General features: G+C 50.2%; 1 protein-coding gene across 5 annotated transcripts in view; it reads left to right on the plus strand.

Annotated features, from left to right (window-relative positions):
* The window catches only part of tbc1d14 (TBC1 domain family, member 14), a 52,807-nt gene that overhangs the window by 2,460 nt on the left and 27,858 nt on the right, over nt 1-22,489 (plus strand). For 4 of the 5 annotated variants that reach the window (XM_061252799.1, XM_061252802.1, XM_061252803.1 and 1 more), the window contains 2 exons: nt 2,212-2,839; nt 19,555-19,678. In XM_061252799.1, the coding sequence (XP_061108783.1) occupies nt 2,212-2,839; nt 19,555-19,678 (752 nt within the window). Of the gene's footprint in view, nt 1-2,211; nt 2,840-10,657; nt 11,031-19,554; nt 19,679-22,489 lie in introns of those variants that run through there. The other variant, XM_061252804.1, reaches the window with a different exon arrangement.

The raw sequence follows: 22,489 nt of genomic DNA on the forward strand, positions 1-22,489 counted from the left end.
AGTGGTATGCAGAAAAGCATCTCTGAACACATTACGCATCAATCCTCTTAAGTGGATTGGCAGAAGTCAAAATATATGTCTAATAAATAACTAATAAAGTGCTCATTGACTATATATGCCTGTAATTTGTGCTTAGGAGGTGTATATGTATTTATAGGGTATGGGTCTTTTGTTTTCTTAAGAGAATATTACTCATTTTGACACTGCTCATGGTTGCCTAGGGAACGAGTTGAACAGGCTGGGACTTGAAGTTAGGGCCCTGAGGAGACCCGAGAACAAGCTGATAAAAACGCTATTTTTTTAATTGGGGCCATTCCTGTGTGTGCAGACTTCCTTCGCTGGTATGTGTGAATCTCACTCCTCTTCTCTACTGGCTGACATTTCATTGCTCCCCTGTCTGCTCCGCATGCTTAGGAGACACGTCGTTAGTTGCTTCTTGTTGATTGATTGCTTTGGCCTTGGCAGCAAGGCAGGTGTTGGTGTGTGCGAATGGAAACCGTGCTGTGATGTGGTGCTCTTGGGTTCTGGTTCTGGTTTTGCTCGTGGTTGTAGTTTTTGATGCAGTGTGTGGTAACCCTGCCTCTGCGTTGTATTTCATTTTGTGTATGACTTGTCTGGAACAGTGAAGTTCATGAAGGATGAAGTTTGTGAACCTGGGGTGTACAGTATAGTTCATGGCATTTTGGGGAATTCTATTGAGGAGAGAGTCGGTAAACAATGAATATTATTTAGTATTGTGTCCATCATTTATCGTGAGGAATATCATTACATTTCAGTATTAGATTAACTTTCAGATCCTGTGCTTTGCCATTGTCTGCGTTAGAATCATCATCATAATGGGCTGTGTGTGTTCATTACGATAAGTGCACATCAGGTTGCTAATTTGGTTATCAATACACCACTATGTTACTTTTTTCATGTGGTTTCCTGGCAACGAATGCGAGGCAGCGATAGCTAACCGTGGGACTAGTGTATTTATAGCCGTGGGGAATTGTAGCACTGGCCTGTTGAAACTGTTGTTGTTGTTGTGACACCGGGTCCAGTAAGCACATGACGTTCTCTTGTTTTGGTCGATGCTGGGTTCTCCGGTCTCCCAGGTAACACCAGTGTAAACCTCTTCCCCTGTCTGTCAGATCAGCTGGAACATAATTTATCAGCCTGTGCATTCCGGTTTAAACTCACTGGAGGCTTTCATTTTTTAGTCGGCCATCATTTAGGAACTAGTCAATCAGAATGAACAGTCCATTTTTTTTAGGCTATTTTTTGCGATTTAACTTGGTGGATGCCTAAGTAATAGATTTTTTTTGGGGGGGGGGGAGGATGATGCAGAAGATCAACAAATTGTATTATGTTTAGACTTAACTTATCTTTCCTTTTTTTTTTTTTTTTTTTTGTGTTGCTGAATAGCCTACAACATAAGATTTCCAGTGAGGTCAGAGAGTTTGACTTCCAAGATTTGCCAACTGGGTAAGACGGCCTTGCTTGTCAAGCAAAAACCTAACTTATTTTCTTCTTGAGAGAAAGAAGTTCTTGGACTGAAATGCACGTTAGGAGGTTGACGTGAGCGTTTCAGTGCTGTGGCCGGTAATCTGTCCTGAGCTGTGTCATGTGGGTCAGGCGCAGGACTGCTTGTGCTTTCAGGAGTTTTACGGAGGGCTTTGCTCTCGTGTTAACCCAGGGATGCGGAGATATTTATGTAGTTATGTGGGGTCCATTTCTCCCCCACTTCATGCCTTCAGGCTGTGGTTCACGCGATCTAATGAGATGTGACACAGACACTGGGTGGATCGCATGACCTTTCTGTAATGTGCCGGCTTCCTGTCCTGCTCCAGATACCCTCTCTGAGTCACTGTGAGAAACTGACGAAGCGCAGGCCTGAGCCACCATGTCCGCACGCCGCCCTTTTCCCAGTGTCGACCGAGAGAAAGAAAATAAATATTCCAATGTCCTCTGTACGGATTGTTAAACCTGGAGAATGAAATGACAATACATATGACAAAAAAAAAAGTGTTTTTATCAACAACAAAAAAAGAAAGTTGAGTTTTTGGTGCATGTAGGGAGGGCAATGTCTTTTGCTGAGACCTGTCTGCCACAAGTTGCGTTAAATCAGCAAACCACAAAAACAAAAGCCACATAGCGCTCGGTGTGTCTGTAGGAACACCCGGGTGGAAAGCAAAAGGCGGCGTTTCACAGCGTTGTGTCTCGTTGCAGGTGCGCCCGGCGCCGCTCCGATGGTGAACGGCGGTATCTCGGCGCCCGGCTCCTCCTCCTCCCTGCCCCCGCCCCGCTCCCTGTCCCTCCCCACCTACCGGCCCTCCCTGCTCTTCAGCGGCCCGCCGGAGGAGGACCGGGTCAGCCTGGCGTCCCAGGACTCGGGCATCCCCACCCTGGAGATCAACAACCCGGAGCACATCCACGCCCGGTCGGGCCCCGGCGAGGGCCCCGCCACGCTGACGCTGGAGCCGGCGGACGGCGGCGGCCCGCGGAAGTCGTCCACGTTCCCGCGCAGCGCCCACGACGCGGCGCGGCTCTTCAGCCCCGGCGCCCGCAGCGCGCTCAACCGCAGCGACGACATCTCGGTGTGCAGCGTCTCCAGCCTCAGCACCGAGCTGTCCGCCACGCTGTCCGCCAGCAACGAGGACATCCTGGACTTCATGGTCACCTCCGACTCCAGCGCCATCGTCGCCCTGGAGACGGACGACACGCACTTCTCCGACGTCACGCTCTCCTCGCCCGTGGAGTGCGGGGACCTGTGGAGCCCCCGGCGACGGCCCCCCGCCGCCTCGCAGGAGGACGCCCGCGTCAAGAGACTGGGGCCCCTGGCCAGCTTCTTTACCAGGTACTGTGGAGCCACTCAGTCAGTCCTCACTCACTCACTCACTCACTCACTCACTCACTCACTCACTCAGTCATTCCACTCACTCACTCAGTCAGTCCACTCACTCACTCAGTCAGTCCACTCACTCACTCAGTCAGTCCTCTCACTCACTCACTCACTCACTCACTCACTCACTCACTCACTCACTCACTCACTCACTCAGTCCACTCATTCACTCAGTCAGTCATTCCACTCACTCACTCAGTCCACTCATTCACTCAGTCAGTCCACTCACGCACTCACGCACTCACGCACTCACTCACTCACTCACTCACTCACTCACTCACTCACTCAGTCATTCCACTCACTCACTCACTCACTCACTCACTCACTCACTCACTCACTCACTCCACTCATTCACTCAGTCAGTCCACTCATTCACTCAGTCATTCCACTCATTCACTCAGTCATTCCACTCATTCACTCAGTCAGTCCACTCACTCAGTCAGTCCACTCACTCACTCACTCAGTCAGTCCTCTCACTCACTCTCTCACTCTCTCACTCTCTCACACACACACTTGCTCACTCACTCTCTCACACACACACACACACACACACACAAACACACACACACACACGCACACACACGCTCTCTGTCCGTCTTTCACTTTCTCTGTCATGCACACGCACTTGAACGTGGGAAAGACTAATGCGGGTGAGGCCTGTTTGCTCACATTTCCCTGCTGCATTAACCGGACACTTCGGGTAACGTTCTGCCCCCACAGGCAGCTCTCATCCACATCAGACACACTCACCTTAGGAGACTGCTCGCTCGTTTCTGCATTCTTCACATCTTGTCTTGTTTCCCCATGTGTTGCTGAGCCTCCTGCACAAGCCCATTGCCTTGGCCTGTCGATGCTTGCCTGAGTTCATGCAGTGCAACAGACTACAGAATGAACTTGTACAAACTTACAAAAATAGCCTCTATGCATATTGGGAGGAGGGTGGGGGGGCTCTAGACATATCAAACAGATGAGGAGTGAGATTCAGCTGGAAGACTGTGCCTTGTGTTCAGAATGTGATCAGTATCCATCAGGCCGGCTGAATAAAAAAATAAAATAAAATAAAATAAAAAAAATAAAAAGATTGGGCAATAATCCCGAGAAGCCTTAGTAGGAAAAAACGGCCATTTCAAATCCTCACTCATAAGACCGTATGCATCACGAGTCATATGTGTCATGCTAATTACTTCAGGGGGATACTTTTTAAAAAGATGCAGAAGACAACACGGTGTTGAAAATCATTCATTCAGTCGAACATGGGCGTATGATAATGACCAAAGAAGCATGTGAGTGTATGCTAGAGGTAACGCCATGTTCGTGACGAGGAATGTTGAGGAATATATCCCATATACAGAAGGAATGATGGGTAGCGCATGAAGGACAGCCAACAGGAGGTGGCTGATCTCTGATATGCGTCCAAAAGACAAGTAGCACAAGGCCTACGGGTGAAAATGAGCCGTTTTGGCTATCTGGCACATAAACACATGTTGTTAAATTCCTTTGAGCGTGTAATATAATTTTACATGTTAGTTTAAGTGAATGTGAAGGGGATTGGAAGAAAGCTGTGAAACAAACAGGAGTGTGCTGGATCCTCTAAAGCAGGGGTAACTCCAGTCCGGGAGGGCCGCAGTGGCTGCTGGTATTTGTGGTTCCCTTTCAGTCAGCAGCCTATTAAGGCCTTGTGGACAAGGTGTGTGGACTCTTTAGCCAGTGAAAGACTTTTAAAATTCATCTCTCGTGCTGACGCACACCAAAAACCGGCAGCCAATGCGGCCCTCCGGGACTGGAGTTTGACACCCCTGCGCTAAAGAGAGGATGGGTGGGAGTTGTTGGGCGGCCTGTAGCGTAGTGGCTAAGGTACATGACTGGGATACGCAAGGTCGGTGGTTCTAATCCCGGTGTAGCCCTTGAGCAAGGCCCTTAACCCTGCATTGCTCCAGGGGTGGATTGTCTCCTGCTTAGTCTAATCAACTGTTTGTCGCTCTGGATAAGAGTGTCTGCCAAATGCCAGTAGAGTAGAGTAGAGTAGAGTAGAGTAGAGTAGAGTAGAGTAGAGTAGAGTAGAGTAGAGTAGAGTAGAGTAGAGTAGAGTAGAGTAGAGTAGAGTAGAGTAGAGTAGAGTAGAGTAGAGTAGAGTAGAGTAGAGTAGAGTAGAGGCATACGTAGCAGATCCCTGGCAGCTGGAGCCTGCAGCCAGCACTCCTCCTCCTCCCCCAGCCCAGGCACACGTACCGGCGTTGGCGTTCTCACAGGTGAGCGCAAAGACGCTCAGAAGCTCCGGCGGGAATAAGCGCCGCCCTCTTCCTTAGACGCCAGCTTCTCTTTAGTTTTCTTTTTTCGCCCCACAAGCTCGCTCGCTCGCTCGCTCTCGGTCCGGGACACGCGCTCGGGGCCGAGCCGTCGCGGTCTGATATCTGAACCCGGTTCCGGGCGGTCGGGCCTGCGGGAGCGCTGCCGGGCCTGCGTCGGGTGTCGTGTTACAGGCCGGGCGGGGCCTGTCCGGACCGCCGGAGCCGTGTCGCTGCAGAAAGAGCAGAGGGTACATACCTCTGGCAGCTGCGCGGTGCGTGTGCCAGACACGCCGCTGCTCCCTGCGTTCGTGCCGCCCGACCGCCGAGGCTCCGGAGGAGGGCGGTCTTCAGCGCCGTGCCGTCTGACTGACGGGTTTATTGCTGCCCGACCTGACGGAATGGTGCCTCTGTGTTGAGGGGGATTTTCGGGCTGGCAGCGTTTGCACATGCCTGGGGTTAAACATTAGCCGGCTGGGCCTCCCCTGGGACGTCACGGCTATGCTGCCTACCCTGCGCTCAACTGGTCAGGCCCCTGCCACTGCGCAAATGAGCTTTGGTGTTTGACCCTGGACTTAGTGAAGGGCTGAAGGTCATGACCGCTGCAGGGTGGTGTGTGACCTCCTGTCTCTGCTCGGTGCTTCAGTCTCTACTGTGGACCGTGATGTGGGGGACACACTTTCTGTGTTGAAAGTTGTGAGTGAGCCTGTATGTCCGTACAAGTTCTCTTCCGCAGAATATGTTGGATTATTCTGAACCTAATTCAGAGTTGAGTTGTAGTTTTCGGTGCTAAATGTTGAGACCCCAAATGTTGAGACCCATCTGCCACAAGATGTAATGGATCTGCAAGAACCCCTAAAACTGCAGATTGTTTAGCCCTTCTGAAGTTAAAGTATGCAATCCAAATACGTATTTGTTTTTTTTCTATAATGGCAAAGAATTTAGCTGTCACGTGTCTCCTGAAAAACAGGCTTTATTCCCCCGGGAGGTTCTCTCATCCATGTTTCCGGCCTTTGCCTGATGACAGTGGGTTTTGTTGCGGAAAAGTGAATACGCCTAACTCTACGATCACTCTCCGCGCTGTTTCTACCGTGTGCAGAGGAACATCCTGTCTGTCTGTAAATAAACGCACTCTTTCTGGAGACAAAACCAGCTTCTATATTCAGACGCGACCTTTTCCGAAAGGGTCTCAAGTTCAGGCATGTCCTGTTCTTTACATCTTTACAAGCCTTTTGTGTACAAGAACATCAATCTGACCTGTTCCTCTTTCAACACCTCCCACGCCCTCTGAAACGGGGCCTTCCTGCCAGAGCCCCTGTTGTTTTTCCTTTTTGTGCCTAAAAAGAGGCAGTTTTCCCCCCCTGTGGACGTGCCCCCCCCCCCTTTACAGGAGGAGGCGGACCCACAAAGCGCTACGTTAGCTTTCGGGCGGTGACTGTCGTAAGTCCTCCTCTGCTCTGGCGCTCTTCAGCAAGGGGTGGGGGGCGCCGCCCTTGAACGTGGCTCTCTCTCTCTCTCTGCCTCCTGTCAGGCGGTCACGTTCTCCATCTGCCTCACGTTTTTAATTACCGCCGTGGTTGGGTTCGTAGCAGAACCGACGTGCTAAGGCGTGAACATGTCTGCTGCCGGGTGCGGTCGGATGAGTGCCGTCTCCGAGCTCGGGATCAGTGGAAATGTCACGAGTCGTTACCGTGATCGGCAGCTGAAAAGAGGGTGGTGCAGATTCTATTGGACTGCGGTGTCTGAGGACTAACCTTAAAACAATATGTGCGGTATGCCGCATTAGTGAAGAAGCCTTGTTATTATACGTGTATCGGCTTCATCGCCAGTGTGCCAGTCTCCATCAGATTGAGCATTTTCTTCACTTTGTCTGAGCTTTTTTTGAATTTCCGCAAGGCTGCTGATTTATTCAGTTGCATGCGTTTTATTAGCTTCCATCAATACCAGCTTTCATGCTTTGTGCAGTGCAGTCTGGTCATTTGAACTTCTACATACAACTGCCATTCTTTAGTAAATATTAGGTAAATATTTGAGTATACCTGAGAGTTTTCCTGCTCTTTTTGTACAGATGGCAGTGGCTGTGCGAGCTCATGGAATGCAGTGTTTTTTGGAATGTAGGATATTTAAAAATCTGTGTTTTACACCTTTTCACTTGTGTTCTGATGAAAGCTTTTTTTATTTTGCCACCATATGCCAACTTGCCATCAATAAAATAAATATAAACATATAATGGTAAAATGTGCCGTTATTAAAAAATAAAATAAATTTTAAATAAAAATTGCCACAAAGTTTCAAAACACAAATTTCTGTTTTGTTTTCTCTTAGCTAGTTGGAGTGACATTTTGTCTTTGGCTTCATTCAATTGCAAGCAACCAATGCTAGCAAAGCAACCGATGGCTGTGAAAATATTATGGTCATAAATGACACAATTTTCCGACACTGGAAGAAGCATTTTGACTCAACAAATGGGAGTCATTATTTCGTTGTGGTTCAACTCTGGGTCATCGCCTGTTGTAATCTAAAAGATTGAGCTTTCTGGGCTTTTAGAATGGAGAGTGCATTTCTCCCTGTATTTGGGCTCATTTTGTGTAAAACTGTCTGATGTTAACCACTGTGGGTGTCTGTCCACCCACCACCCACCGTATAGGGCATTCCAGTCTCCTGTGGAGCATGGACGTTGTACCGAATTTTCTCCAGTGCATTTTCTAACCAATGCCTGTACCTGCTTATTTTTAGATGCCTATTGTATTCAAGGCACACACTACACCTTTTTAAAGAAGGAAAAATATGTCTTTGGGGACAAAGCCAAGCCTGCGGTTATGTGGCATCCTTCTACCGCTGCCGTTGTGTAACACCCACGTGGCCAGGTAGGAACCCCCTGAGAAACGTGACCAGTTTGAAACCTCGTGCCGTGCCTGCACCTGGGTGTATTCGGATGTTTCTCGGGTTTGGCGGCGAACGGCGGAGTTCCCCGTGGTGCTGGGGGGTTCCCCGTCGTGCTGGGGGGAGGCGTTGCGGCCTGCGGGCCCGTTTGTAGTGTTTGTGCAGTGCGGTACGCTGGGAGGTCGGGGCAGCTGCTCAGGAAGGCTCACGACGCTGCAGTGGAAGGAGTGGCGGCAGCAGGCTGTGTGCGTGGCGTGTTGACCCAGGGTAATGGCTCCTGTCCTGGGGACACGCGGCCCTGCGTGGGGGGCGGGGTGACGTGGACGGGCAGCTGCTGACCCTCGGGGCGTTGGCAGTAAATAAGAGCCTGTCTGAGGGCAGTAGTGCTGCTCTGGAGCCCTGGGGGGTCACCGCGACAAAGCGCCACTGAGCGGTGTGCAGTGTGCAGTTTGCAGTTTGCATAGTGGTTAAGGTAAATGACTGGGACACGGAAGGCCAGTGGTTCTAATCCCGGTGTAGCCACTATAAGATCCGCACAGCCGTTGGGCCCTTGAGCAAGGCCCTTAACCAACTGCCAAATGCCAATAATGTAATGTAATGTGTGCCTGTGTGCCTGCCTGTACCTCTGTGTGTTTGTGCGTGTGTGCGTGTGTGCGTGTGTGCGTGTGTGTGTGCGTGCGTGCGTGCGTGCGTGCGTGCGTGCGTGCGTGCGTGCGTGCGTGCGTGCGTGCGTGCGTGCGTGCGTGCGTGCGTGCGTGCGTGCGTGCGTGTTTTCTCTGCACTACTCTGCTGGATGTGCTCTTCTCTGTCACCACTTTATTTGAGGCTGTGGTCACCCAGCTCTGCTTTACGCATCACAGCTGTGACCCCCAGTGCTCACAGAGGACATTGTCATCACAGGGGGACCTCCTGCTTAAATAACGCTCTAATTAAATGAGTGGGAACTACAGTATGGACTGTGTGGTCCTAATGCGGTAGTACTGAGGTTGTGCAATCCTCAGTGCTGTCCGTTCAGATGTATGGAGGCTGTGATTTTAGCGCTATAGTGCTTGGAGCCGAGGTCATCGCTAAAGGTTAGTTGCCCATGGTTACCCTTGCCCTTGTGAAGACGAAGTCGAAAACCTTGGTCATAAGATTGCGGCGCTGAAGTGCACAGTGTTCTTTTCTTTCATTTGTATTATCACAACTGCACCTTTCCTTATCCGCACCTTATTTAAAATCATGGTGTGTGTTTATTTGGCTTCTTTCACCCATGGGTGCCCATAGAATAGTTTGTGGCGGTGGTTGCGATTTAAATTACATATTATTTTGCTTTTATCCAAAAAACTTACAGTTGATTAGAGGGCAGGGGAGGGAACGGTCCTCCCTGGTGTTAAGGGCCTTGCTCAAGGGCCCAACAGCTGTGTGGATCTTGTGGTTGCACCTGGGATTGAACCACCGACCTTGTGTGTCCCAGTCATGTACCTTAACCACTACGCTACAGCCCCCCCCACCCCCCCTCGATGGAGGTGCGTGTGCGTGTGCGTGTGCGTGTGCGTGTGCGTGTGCGTGCGCGTGCGCGTGCGTGTGTGCAGTAAAGGTGGTGCAGGGTGACGCCGTAGCCCTTAGTTCCAGTGTTGGCACTGTGCGGACTGCTCAGTTTGTCTTCCACCCAGCTGTTTCCTGCACTTGTTGACATTTTTGTTTGGGTTTCTCTGGTTCACGGCTGAGTGCGTACATGTAAATGCAGTGTGCGGAGTGCCCCGGCAGCCTGCGCAAATGAAGCGAAACAAACTCTTGTGACTGCTTGCCCGTTTCCCTTTCGCCACGACTTACTGGATGACTGTGTTGGCCAATGCGCAAGGGCCTGTTGCCTCATTTCCCTGTGTGTTTTTGTAAAATTCCTCTTTCATTAAACCCGTGGGCTACGTCGTCATGGAGACGAACGCAGGACAAGCCCTCTCGCACAAGACTGGGTAAATGTAATAAAGACGGGCCACTGCGATTCAGCGGCGTGGCATCGCCGGTGTGCGTGAGGCTGAGTACGGGCCCTGTTCGTTAGCATACAGCGAGCGTTTGCCTGCTCTCCCTCTCCGTCCGAAACCACAGCAGACCTGCTTTGTGATTTGATCAGTAAGGGACTGAAAGCATTAGCTGGTGACTGTGATTTGAGGTGGGTTATCAGGAACTGGTTCAGTAGGGAAGGGGGGGGTTGTTTGTTCTGTAACCCCATCCCCCACGGCATGACTGTTTAAAGATTATAGACTTTATTTCGTAGCAACTTTCAGTTCCTCACTGCAGAGATCCTGAAAGCGAGCGGTTTCCAGGCAGGAGACAGAAGCTGTGTGTGTGTCTGTGTGTGTGTGTGTGGTCGCTTTCAGTCAGGAAGGGAGGTCTAGTGTTTACTGTAGGCGGAGCTTTATTTTCAGAGCCTGTTTTTATTGGCTGCAGGTGAAGGTGCTCTGTTTTTGTAACCCGACACCAACATGGCTTTAGAGTGGGAGAAGTCGAAGTTTGTTTAAAGATTCAGGCACGTGTTGGACCTCCCCCGCCCCCTCTTTCACTCTCCCTCCCACCCTCTTTCTCTCGCTCTCCCCCCTTCCTCTTTTTGCGCCCTGCCGTAAGCTCATTCTTTGCTGAGTATGCTTTAAACAGGGTGGTTAATATCCTCCTCACCTTTGAGCTCAGTCTCTCACCGTCTGCGCGCTGGTCGGCTTAGCGGTCCTGGATCCCTGCCCTCCTGAGCCTGTACTTTGGGGAACCGGCCTCAGGATTTGGGGAATGAGGGGGTCACTCCACACCCCCTTTCTCTGAGGGCCTGAGAGGAAGGGCTCAGGTTCTGGGACCCGGCCCAAGCCGTCACGGGGCAGTAATCTCCGCCGTTTTTTTTTTTCGCATTTTTTGGGCGGTTTTTTTTCTCGTTACTTTTGTCAGTCGGTGGATTCGCACTCCGAACCTCAGACCATGGCGGCGCCGTCTCTGGTCCTGCTGATCGACAGGTGAGTCTGGGCCGGGTCTCTGTTCCCCTCTCCGCGCCGACAGCGGGCTGACCTGCCCGGCCTGCCCGTCCGGCTCCCTGCCGGCCGCTGGCTGTGCCCGCCTCTCTGTTCCGAGACCCTCCCTGACCGCACGCGAGTCTCTGTGAGGCTGATGCGTCCCTGGCAGGCGGCGAAATGTCTCTGAGCTCGCTCATGTGACCCCGGCTCTGACCTGCAATGCTGGGGTCTGCGGAGAAAAGGCAGGAGAAATTACCCAGCGCCGGTCGGTTTCTTTAGGAGCCGCTTAGCTCTTTTGTGTTTCAGGTTTTAAATGGCTAATAGACCTGCAGTGCCAGGGTGTTTTAAAGGCAGTTATAGATGTGTGGTAAGAAGAAAATAAATGTTTGGCTGGCACGGTTTCTCAGTTCAGAAGGTTTGGCTGAAGTAATGGCCGTTTTGAGTCAAACTTTTGTCAGTGTAGATTTGTTTTTCACGCACCGATGCCCTTGCTATACTGAGAGACCTCTTTCAGGAGGTGGGTGTGACGGAGTGGGGGGGTGGGAGAGAGGGGTTAACTGTAGTTCAAGACACTCTGTACTTTCAAGAAGCACAAGGGTTCCTCTCCTTGTCTAGCCCACTTCCAATGGACAGCTTCTTAATGGCACACCCCCTTTTCTAATAACTGCGTTTCTGACTCCATTCTGACTCCACTTGATTGCATAGTTATTTAGATTTACAAGCCTGTTGGTGGCACTTGTGGGTTATAGTGGTAAATTGATTTTGTTGTCAAACTCTGTGTGTGCACTTGTACACATTTGTGTTCATATACAAAAAAATATATAAACGTGTACATTTTTACTGACACCATTTTGGTCATTTTACTATGAGCAGCTGTTAAAAGCTCTGGTGTCTCTTGAGAAAAAAAGTAAGTGCAAATTAAGCCAAAAGATCCATGTACCATGCATGGGTCCTTATTCCCAAACAATTTATCCAGGAGTGCCCAATAAACATGCATGCATATTTAATCATTCAGATTGAAGCATACAGTTATACCATTTCTTATGAAATGAAATGTATTGTATTAAATTCCCTGCTAGCTTTGACCTTGTGGCTAATGCGGAGCGTAGGTGTGTGACTTGTCTACAGTCTTCCCCAGCGTGCTCCTGCACCCTTCCTCACTCCCGTCTCTGCCTGCCTGTCTCAGCTTGCATCAGGTTTAAAACGTTGGTACTAGCCTGCAGGGTACCGTCCCTTATGTAATCTTGAAACCCTACACCCCAGCCAGACCTCTCCGTTCTGCGACCTCGGGGCCCGCTGGCTCTCCCCCCTCCCCGTGTGGCCCCAGTGCGTGTCTGTACTGGACCCCCCTGCTGGAACAAACTTCCACAAGCACGCCCCCTCCCCGTGTGGCCGCTGTGCGTGTCTGTCCTGGACCCCCCTGCTGGAACAAACTTCCACAAGCACGCCCCCTCCCCGTGTGGCCCCAGTGCGTGTCTGTCCTGGACCCCCCTGCTGGAACAAACTTCCACAAGCGCTCCAGAGGAGTGCCTGACTGTCAGTCTCCTCAGACTGGATGCTTCCCCGCCGGCCTCACCCCCCGCAGAGCCGGGGCGCGCAGCTAGGGCCGATCCGCTTCAGGATTTTGTCAACTTCTGCTCTTAGTTAGTTAATTAACTCAATTGTACCTGACACTTGTTCAAGATGCAGGCTGCAAGTGTATCCTGTTTAAGATTTTACTATTCTCAAGTAGTGCGTCAGGAGTAAATCAGGGCTGCATAGTCCATAGGCCTGTCAGAAAACTGAAACTCGTGATTGGTTGGAACACAAACCGGCACGCAGATCGGCTGGAGTTGTGCACCCCTGCCACAGACTCTGGCCTGCTGTATTAACTCAGTCTTAGTGTGGTTTTAGGTTCTGTTTGTCTCTCCCTGAGCTCCTTGCTCTGGATGTAGTCTGCATGCGTGTTTTGTTTCTTGGTTTGTCGTGGTTAAGTGGCAGTCGCTCTTCAGCCATGTTGTCTCTCTTTGTGCCGGTTTTGGGAATGTGGTCGGCCAGGTCTGGCGCTGCTGCCCATATTAATCCGGTCACCCTGCTTTGTTCTCTTCTGTACTGAAGGTCAGACTCTCAGCAGGGGGGGGGGAACAGAAGCAAATAATCCAGAGCACCTCGCTGTTACTCGAGCATTCCGCAGGTGACATTTATCATTCCTGGAGTTCCATTATTAATATCGGTTCTTGGATGTAATGTTCAGCGTTTGTCTGAAGCGTGTGTCTGGAATGCGGTTTGGAGTCGCCAAATACCTGGGCCGCACACTGGGAGGGACTGCCTGCGACTCGCAAACAGGGGGCGGCCTGTAGCGTAGTGGTTAAGGTAAACGACTGGGACACACAAGGTCGGTGGTTCAAATCCCGGTGTAGCCACAATAAGATCCGCACCGCCGTTGGGCCCTTGAGCAAGGCCCTTAACCCCGCAGTGCTCCAGGGGAGGATTGTCTCCTGCTTAGTCTAATCAACTGTATGTCGTTCAGAATAAAGAGCGTCTGCCAAATGCCAATAATGTAATAATGTAATGTAACACGGCACAGCACAGCACAGTTCACCGGGTTCAAATGAATCTACAGTATGGCTCCTGTGGTTTTCTACTTTAATAAATAATGTATCAACTGGCGGTGTTAGACGAGGCTTATGATGGTCATGTGACTGGGTGACTGTGATCATGTGACATGCGGGGAGGGTGGGGGCACTCCTGGCTGCCTGAGCTGCGTTTTCATGCGCTCGTTTCCTTGACTATCTACCCGGTTTGCAGTGTGTTGTATGCATCATTTGTGATGTTGTGTGGGAGCTGTGTATCTCCCTTTACATTACATTACATTATTGGCAACACCCTGGTTTGTGATGTCGTGTGGGGGCTGTGCATCTCTCTCTCTCGTTTGTGTTGTGGTGTGTTGTGTGGAAGCGGCGGGACGGCAGAAAGCATGGTGTTGTGTTGGAGCTCTCTTCCTGTGCGTAATGGCTGCAGTGTTGGAGCTCTCTTCCTGTGCGTAATGGCTGCAGTGCTGTGTCGGAGCTCTCTTCCCGTGCGTAATGGCTGCAGTGTTGGAGCTCTCTTCCTGTGTGTAATGGCTGCAGTGTTGTGTTGGAGCTCTCTTCCTGTGCGTAATGGCTGCAGTGTTGGAGCTCTCTTCCTGTGTGTAATGGCTGCAGTGTTGTGTTGGAGCTCTCTTCCTGTGTGTAATGGCTGCAGTGTTGTGTTGGAGCTCTCTTCCTGTGTGTAATGGCTGCAGTGCTGTGTTGTAGCTCTCTTCCCGTGCGTAATGGCTGCAGTGTTGGAGCTCTCTTCCTGTGTGTAATGGCTGCAGTGCTGTGTTGTAGCTCTCTTCCTGTGCGTAATGGCTGCAGTGTTGGAGCTCTCTTCCTGTGTGTAATGGCTGCAGTGTTGTGTTGGAGCTCTCTTCCCGTGCGTAATGGCTGCAGTGCTGTGTTGGAGCTCTCTTCCTGTGCGTAATGGCTGCATTGTTGTAGCTCTCTTCCTGTGCGTAATGGCTGCAGTGTTGTGTTGGAGCTCTCTTCCTGTGTGTAATGGCTGAATTGTTGTAGCTCTCTTCCCGTGCGTAATGGCTGCAGTGTTGTGTTGGAGCTCTCTTCCTGTGTGTAATTGCTTCGTTGTTGTAGCTCTCTTCCCGTGCGTAATGGCTGCATTGTTGTAGCTCTCTTCCTGTGCGTAATGGCTGCAGTGTTGTGTTGGAGCTCTCTTCCTGTGCGTAATGGCTGCAGTGTTGTGTTGGAGCTCTCTTCCTGTGTATAATGGCTGCAGTGCTGTGTTGGAGCTCTCTTCCTGTGTGTAATGGCTGAATTGTTGGAGCTCTCTTCCTGTGTATAATGGCTGCAGTGTTGTGTTGGAGCTCTCTTCCTGTGTGTAATGGCTGCAGTGTTGTGTTGGAGCTCTCTTCCTGTGCGTAATGGCTGCAGTGTTGGAGCTCTCCTCCTGTGCGTAATGGCTGCAGTGTTGTGTTGGAGCTCTCTTCCTGTGCGTAATGGCTGCAGTGTTGTGTTGGAGCTCTTTTCCCGTGGGTAATGGCTCTTCCCGTACATATTGGCTGTGGCTCCACGCCTCTTTCTGAGAGCAGGCCGGAGAGTTTCAGCAGGCTCCCCGTTTGTTTGTTTGAAGGGATTAGGGGAATGTGGCGAGGGCTACCCCAGGCCTGCTGAACGGGGGACCTTGTGATTTTAAATATTTGGGTGAGGTGACCTCATGTCCCTGAGTTATGGCCGCACTGTTGTTTTGAGGCCTGTGTTTTGAAGGTGGCGGGTTGGGGAGGGGTGTTCATTTGGCTCGGGACCTAGCTGCTGGTTAGCAGGCGGGGGACCAGCTGGCCCTCCCGCAGTGTGGTATTATTAGACACGGATATCTGCCAGTCAAACGGCCCCACCGTACGTTTTATAACAGTCCCCCTGGCCTTCACTTCCTACACACTCCCGAGACGGAAGGTACAGACGAGCCCGTCAGCCAGTGTAGAACCTGTCTGTGTTCTCTTGCGTGGGATGCCTGCTCTATAGTCCTTTCGGAGCTTTGTGCATACTGTTATTCTGACCTGCGGTTTGTTTGTGCTGAAGCTGTTCATTTTAAGGCTCTTGAGCCGGTATCTAATGGCAATGCCCCACGTTGTGGATTTGAACCTGCAACCACGTAGTGGCAACGTCCTGAAGTGCCACGCTACAGCGCCCCAGATTCCCCTCCGTAGCCGTTTTTGCATCGTCTGTGTAAAATCCAGGATGTCAGGAAATGTGCTTGTTATTTTGCAGGTAAAGTTGTTGTTTTCTACACTGGTGGAGATGGTTATATTACGTGGTTGACTCTGTTGGACTAGTAATGACACAGCAGTAGTAGGATGGCCACGCTCTTGATGGAATTTGGAGATACTTCCCGACACTTGAACTGTGAAATCTTTGTTTTTGATCGAACACGAAGGTACTACGTCTAATATGTTCCCAGACAAGGAGGCTGATACGCATGCATGCGCGCACGCGCACACACACACACACACACGCACACGCACACCTGTATGGCAGCCGGCACTAGTTGAGGCCCCACTCTCTTGCTCCTCGGCTGGGATGGGGGTCTGCTTTCGCCCTCCTGTCCGTCAAAGCCCCAGCCCTTTCCACCACGCCTTCCTCATCAAGGAGTCATCTTTACTGGGTTTAAACGTCGCCGTTTTTGCATGGTCTGTGTAAAATCCAGGATGTGAGGAAATGTGCTTGTTATTCTGCAGGCTGTGAGTCAGTGAGGGAATGGCTGGCCCGGAGTTTGCCTCGTGGCTCTGGTTTTTATTTTGTGTTTTCGCTCCGCCTGCATGTCCACGCTGCGCTTTCCCGACCCCTGGAGTCGACGAGAGGCTGCACGTGCGGGACGTCAGGCGGATTTACCTGAAGGGCAGATCACGGTCAGGAATGCGAGAGTAACATGCGTGACGGACGTCCTGCTCTTGGGAGTTTCACACGGCGTTTCTCTGCTCACGTTGCCGCGGCGACTCCCACCGGTGCCTCCGCTGACCTTTGCCCCCTTAACGACCTGTTCCCCTCGCACCCGCGCTGGGTTTAAAGGTCTTTTATGGGTCGTAGCGGCGTAGCTTCATCCTGTTTTTATTGTTATTTTTTTTTTATTCCTGGTCACGGGACCCGTTCCGGTCTCGTGGGGGTTTTTGTGGAAGCATCAGGCCGAGTTATCAGGGAGGGAGGGAGAGTTGGAGACTGAGTTGGCAGGCAGTGTCGGTTATCACGGTAGGCCGGTCAGGTGGTGCTGACGGCTGAGATCGGAAGCTGGGCGAGGGCCCACTCGTACCGCCCTATGGATTCTTTCTCTCTGACTCAGGGAGAGCTGCCAGGATCTGTTTAACGCAGCGCTGCCCAATCACGTGCTATGGACGGCTGAGGTTTTCATTCTAAACAATCGCTTCACCTATTGATTTTACTCTAATACACCTTCGGCCAGAGAGGTGGGAGCCAATTTGTTGAAATCAACAGGTGAAGCGATTGGTTGGAAATGAAAACCTGCAAACTCTTGGCCCGGCACGAGATTGGGCACCAGGAACGAGTTGTACAGAAATGGTGTGGGTGTCTTTGTAGCGTTTCATAATAGTTTTTGTAGCACTTTTTACTTTCAATTCAATTGTATTTATATAACGCTTTTCTCAGCAGACTGTCCCAAAGACGCTTTAGATACTTCATGTTTTTATTTGAGTGTTTTTGCCTTATTTAAATGTACAAATACAAAGGTAAGCTTGAGGTAAAGTTGTTGTTTTCTACACTGGTGGAGATGGTTATATTACGTGGTCGACTCTGTTGGACTAGTGATGTCACTGCAGTAGTAGGATGGCCACGCTCTTGATGGAATTTGGAGATACTTCCCGACACTTGAACTGTGAAATCTTTCTTTTTGATCGAACACGAAGCTAACTACGTCTGATATGTTCCCAGACAGGGAGACTGATACGCATGCATGCGTGTGCACACACACACGCGCACACGCACACACGCACACACGCACACACACACACACACACACACGCACACCTGGTGTATGGCAGCCGGCACTAGTTGAGGCCCCACTCTCTTGCTCCTCAGCTGGGATGGGGGTCTGCTTTTGCCCTCCTGTCCGTCAAAGTTGCCCCAGCCCTTTCCACCACGCCTTCCTTACCAAAGGGTCATCTTTACTGGGTTTAAAAATACATCTGCATTCCATCCCCCCCCATCTCCATCTCTGTCTCTCTCAATTGGCATTAACTAATGTAGCTATTAAGTAACTATACTGAAGTCAATCTGTACAGCTTTGTTTAACCTATGCATATCATTCCTTCATGTTAACAACTACAGTAGTTAATGCCAATTCATATTATTAATGGTTAATTAATTATACGTTTATCCTATGGATTGCTATGGCGCTTCTGGTCTTCCAGCAGTCCGATAAGAGCCGTAAAGTTGAAACGCTGATCCGGAAACTTTGGTTTATCTGCCCGCTAACATCACGTATAACTGATACGTCGAACCACTCAGCAGAAATGCGTTCTTTTATTGGGTTATATAATCTTTCAAAGGTTGTTTTTCCGGGGTTTTATTATTTATTTATTTTTTTGCCAGGACATCATATTACTGGCTCACTGTGTACTAGCCTCCCACAATGAAAATAGGATTTATGAAGCAGCAAATGCAGACTGGACTGTTTCTGAGGAACCTGATTTCTGAGGAACTGGATCCTCTGTCTCTTATCGCCCTGTCTCTGTCACTCCCTCTGTCGGTGATTAAAATTAAAATGCAGTCTTCGATAAGAACACTATGTACAAGACATGTACAAGTATGTACAACACCGATGCATTAAGAACTTGATGTATAGAAAGCCTTGTGTAACCTTTGTTTTTGTTTTTTTCACCAACTTCTACATTTCCCCAGGCCCTGGTAATATATTTCATGAAACGGTTGGATTAGCTGTGCATTTTGGAATGCTGGCAGCCTTGTCCCTTTCACTGGCGCTGTTAAAACTAAACCTGTGCCCCGAACACACATACCCTACACGCAAGCGCGCGCGCACACATGCACACACACACACACACACACACACACACGCACATGCACACACCTAAATGTGCATACACATACACACACACACACACACACACGCATGCCGTTCCTCTGTGCCCCTGTTAAAGTTTACCCTCTCTGTTTCTCTCTCTCTCTCACACACACACATGGCATTCCTCTGTGCCCCTGTTAAAGTTTAACTTCGCCCTGTGTCTCTCACTCAGACATACGCACCTACATAGACACACACACACACACACATGGCATGCCAATTTCACCCTCTCCCTTCACCCTCTCCCTTCCTCTGCGCCCCTATTAAAGTTTCACCCTCTCTCTTTGTCTCTCGTGCACACACACGGCGTTCCTCTACACCGCTGTTAAAATTTAGCCCTCTCTGAGTCGCTGGTATTCAGGGACACCTTGACGGGGGCCTCCTTTTGTACCGTTTAACCTGTGAGCCTCTCCTCTGCTTTCCGTCCTGTGTGTTGTACGTGAGCTCACGTGTATCCCAGCAGCGCTCGGGGAGGGGGCTGTGAGCCTCTCTCCTCTGCTTTCCGTCCTGTGGGTTTGTGCGTCCTGTGGGTTTATGCGTCCTGTGGGTTGAGTGTCCTGTGTGTTGAGCTCACACATGCATAGATTGTATACATATTGTTACTTGTATAGGTATTGTTGTTTTTTTTTATTGGCTGTTGTATTGTTGTATTCTAGCTGCCGAACTGTGGTATACTAGTTTGAAAGTTGATTGTACTCTTCAAGGGTTTTCTGTGTGTTTACACTAGGACTCGGAACTGTAATGTCCTCTCAGGTCCTCTTTGCACTTGTTCTTGTGTTTGATTTGCACTTTGTTGTACGTCGCTCTGGATAAGAGCTTCTGCTGAATGCCATGTAATGTAATGTAATGTAACATGCGTATCCCAGCGGCGCTGGGGGAGGGGGCTGTGTGTCTCATCTTCCGGTCCTTTCCGTCTCCCCAGGAGTCTGTTTGCCAGGAAGGTGAAGGAGCCCCGGCCTCTGGAGCAGAGGGAGCCGGGCTGGAAGCTCTTTGGGAAGGTTCCCCTGAGGGAGGCGTCCGTGAAGGACCCCCGCAAAATCCAGAAGGTACAGTGTGTGAGTGTGTGAGTGTGTGAGTGTGTGAGTGTGTGAGTGTGTGAGTGTGTGAGTGTGTGAGCGTGTGAGCGTGTGAGCGTGTGAGCGTGTGAGCGTGTGAGCGTGTGAGCGTGTGAGCGTGTGAGCGTGTGAGCGTGTGAGCGTGTGAGCGTACGTGTCCTCTGCATCGTAACTAACAGTGTGCAGACGCACTGTTTCACAGAAATTACAGCCAGCGCAACAATGCACATTCAAACGCATAAACTGTGAGAAAGGACACACTGTACACATGGAAACTACTGTGCACATGAGTACGTCTTATACTCCTATACACAACAGCACAAACGCACTGATACTGTACTCATGCACACCACAACTACTGAGTTTGTGCAAGTGCTCGCACGAACGTGAATATTATTACATATAACCATAAATTATATATATTTATAATTATATAACCACAAATCACACACACACACACACACACACACACACACACGTACAGGTACCCACTTGTATCCATCTAGCAAAGGCACAAGCTGCAGCATATGCTGATGATACCCCAGCGCATACGGGTGAGTGGTCACCCATAAGACCGACCCACAGTGTGAAGTGTTAAGGTCATTCTGTGACGGCACAGTGGAAAATGCCGGAAGGCAGCCGGTTGCGGCTGGGTTCTGGTAGCGGGTACCAGAGTTTCCAGGTGGTTGAGTGCTGAGGTGTTGCCTCATACGCTCTGGGGCTATCTGTTCGTTGAGCGATAATGTGAAAAGGGGTCTGAAGATGCAGGTCACTCTGGATCAAAGGTTTAGGCCAACAGAACACTTGTCAAGGCACTCTTCCGCAACCTGATAATTACTGTTGCAAGTTACGACACCTTGAACGTATTGTGTCTTGAAAACATTTAAAAATGAAGTAGAGCTGTAGTTTTTTCTTTTTGGAAAGACTGACGTATAAATGATGGATCCACCTCTCCCCACCTGCTATGCATCTGCCATGTCTGTAACTGACACGGCTTCAAACTGACACGTCTGTAACTGACACGGCTTCAAACTGACACGGCTTCAAACTGACACTGCTTCCAACTGACGTTTGAAGGAGCGAGGATATTCAATTTTCCCACTTCCCGTTTTCTTGACTTCCCCGTCTTCATTTATTTTTCGCTGCTTTTTTCTTTGCCTCCGATTGGTGCAGCATGGAGTACATAAGGAGTACGAAAAATACAATTGTTTAAATTTAAAATAAGTGATTAGAATGAGCATATGGAATTGCTTCTTTCTACTAATATTAGTGCTGTTTCTGTCTCTTAACATATTTTACATTAAATGTGTGCACCCATAGATTCATTAGTCTTGTTTCCTGCAACATAATGGTTTATTCATTTCATAATTTAGATTCTTATGGTGTGCAGTGTATCATATGATGTCTCTGACCTCGTGAAGAAAGTACAATGTTCAGCTATTCTCTCTTGAAGTTGGAGTAACCACCTCACTCCTCGTTAATGTACATATTTTTCTCTCTCACCAGCTTAAATTAGACCTTCCTCATGCAGCCTGCCTGGTGCTCGGCCTGTTCTATGCACTGGAATAAATATGCGTAGACTGTATATTTGTGTCTCCTTTTATCCTCTTGTCTCCGAGAAAACGCCGCCACCTTTCGATTCCACAGTAGTGTGCGAGCGTTATCTGAGTTTGGAGTGCCGTTGTCGCAAGATGTGTTTTCAGGGCAGACTCGTGACGAGGTTGTTCATATATGGGGAGGTGAGGTTTTGCTAAGTAGGTGGCAACCTTCTCTCACAAGTCTGGTGTAATCCTGAGTGCAGTAAATAGCTCCTGAAGCAAGCAGGATATTGACCCCTTGACCTTATGAAAGGTCTAAAAAAATAGGCTATTCTTCTTATCTGTCCCATTTGTGGAAACTGCAACGTGGAGGTCAGAGTGATTTGTCTTTATTCTGTTCAGACCTCTTCTGCTGGCATGAAGCAAGTATGTAGCGTCTGCTTTGGATACTGCAGCCATTCTGTGTCAGAGGGAACAGGGTTTAACCCACAGCCTGTTTTTAAATTGTGTGTCAGAGGGAACAGGAGCTCATTTGACCCATTGATTTTTTAGGTAAATGTATAGGTAATGGAAAAGTAAATGTTTGTGTAGTTTCAGGGTCTACTGCTGTGTGTATACGTGTGTGTGGTGGGGGGAGGGTGGTAACAGGAAATATCGGTTGTGACAGAGGTCTGTTTGAGTTGATACCCTGCTCTTTTGTTGGTGTGTGTGTGCTTGCTCATGTGTGGCTGCCTGACACTTTGTTTCCACTTTATGACCGAGGTCGGTTACCTAGTCGTTCTGGGCCCCTCACTGAACGTACCCAGAAGGCTAAGTGTTCAGACGGATGTTCTGAGCCCTGTGTCGTGCTCAGGGCTGTATGGGAGTTGGGCAGGGTGGGTGAGCGGTGTAACGCAGGGGCAGTTTGTGCCGGGGGGTCACTCGACCCGGCCCCACCGGCGCTGAGGACGGAAGCGACCCGGCTCGGTGTCCAGGTGCTAGCGCTCAGCAGCCCGACTCGGGGGGGTCCAGGTGTTAGCGCTGCAGCAGCCCGACTCGGGGTCCAGGTGTTAGCGCTCAGCAGCCCGACTCGGGGTCCAGGTGTTAGCGCTCAGCAGCCCGACTCGGGGTCCAGGTGTTAGCGCTGCAGCAGCCCGACTCGGGGTCCAGGTGTTAGCGCTCAGCAGCCCGACTCGGGGTCCAGGTGTTAGCGCTCAGCAGCCCGACTCGGGGTCCAGGTGTTAGCGCTCAGCAGCCCGACTCGGGGTCCAGGTGTTAGCGCTCA

This window comes from Conger conger, chromosome 8 (assembly GCF_963514075.1).
Source record: "Conger conger chromosome 8, fConCon1.1, whole genome shotgun sequence".
In the NCBI taxonomy this organism is placed as follows: Eukaryota; Metazoa; Chordata; class Actinopteri; order Anguilliformes; family Congridae; genus Conger; species Conger conger.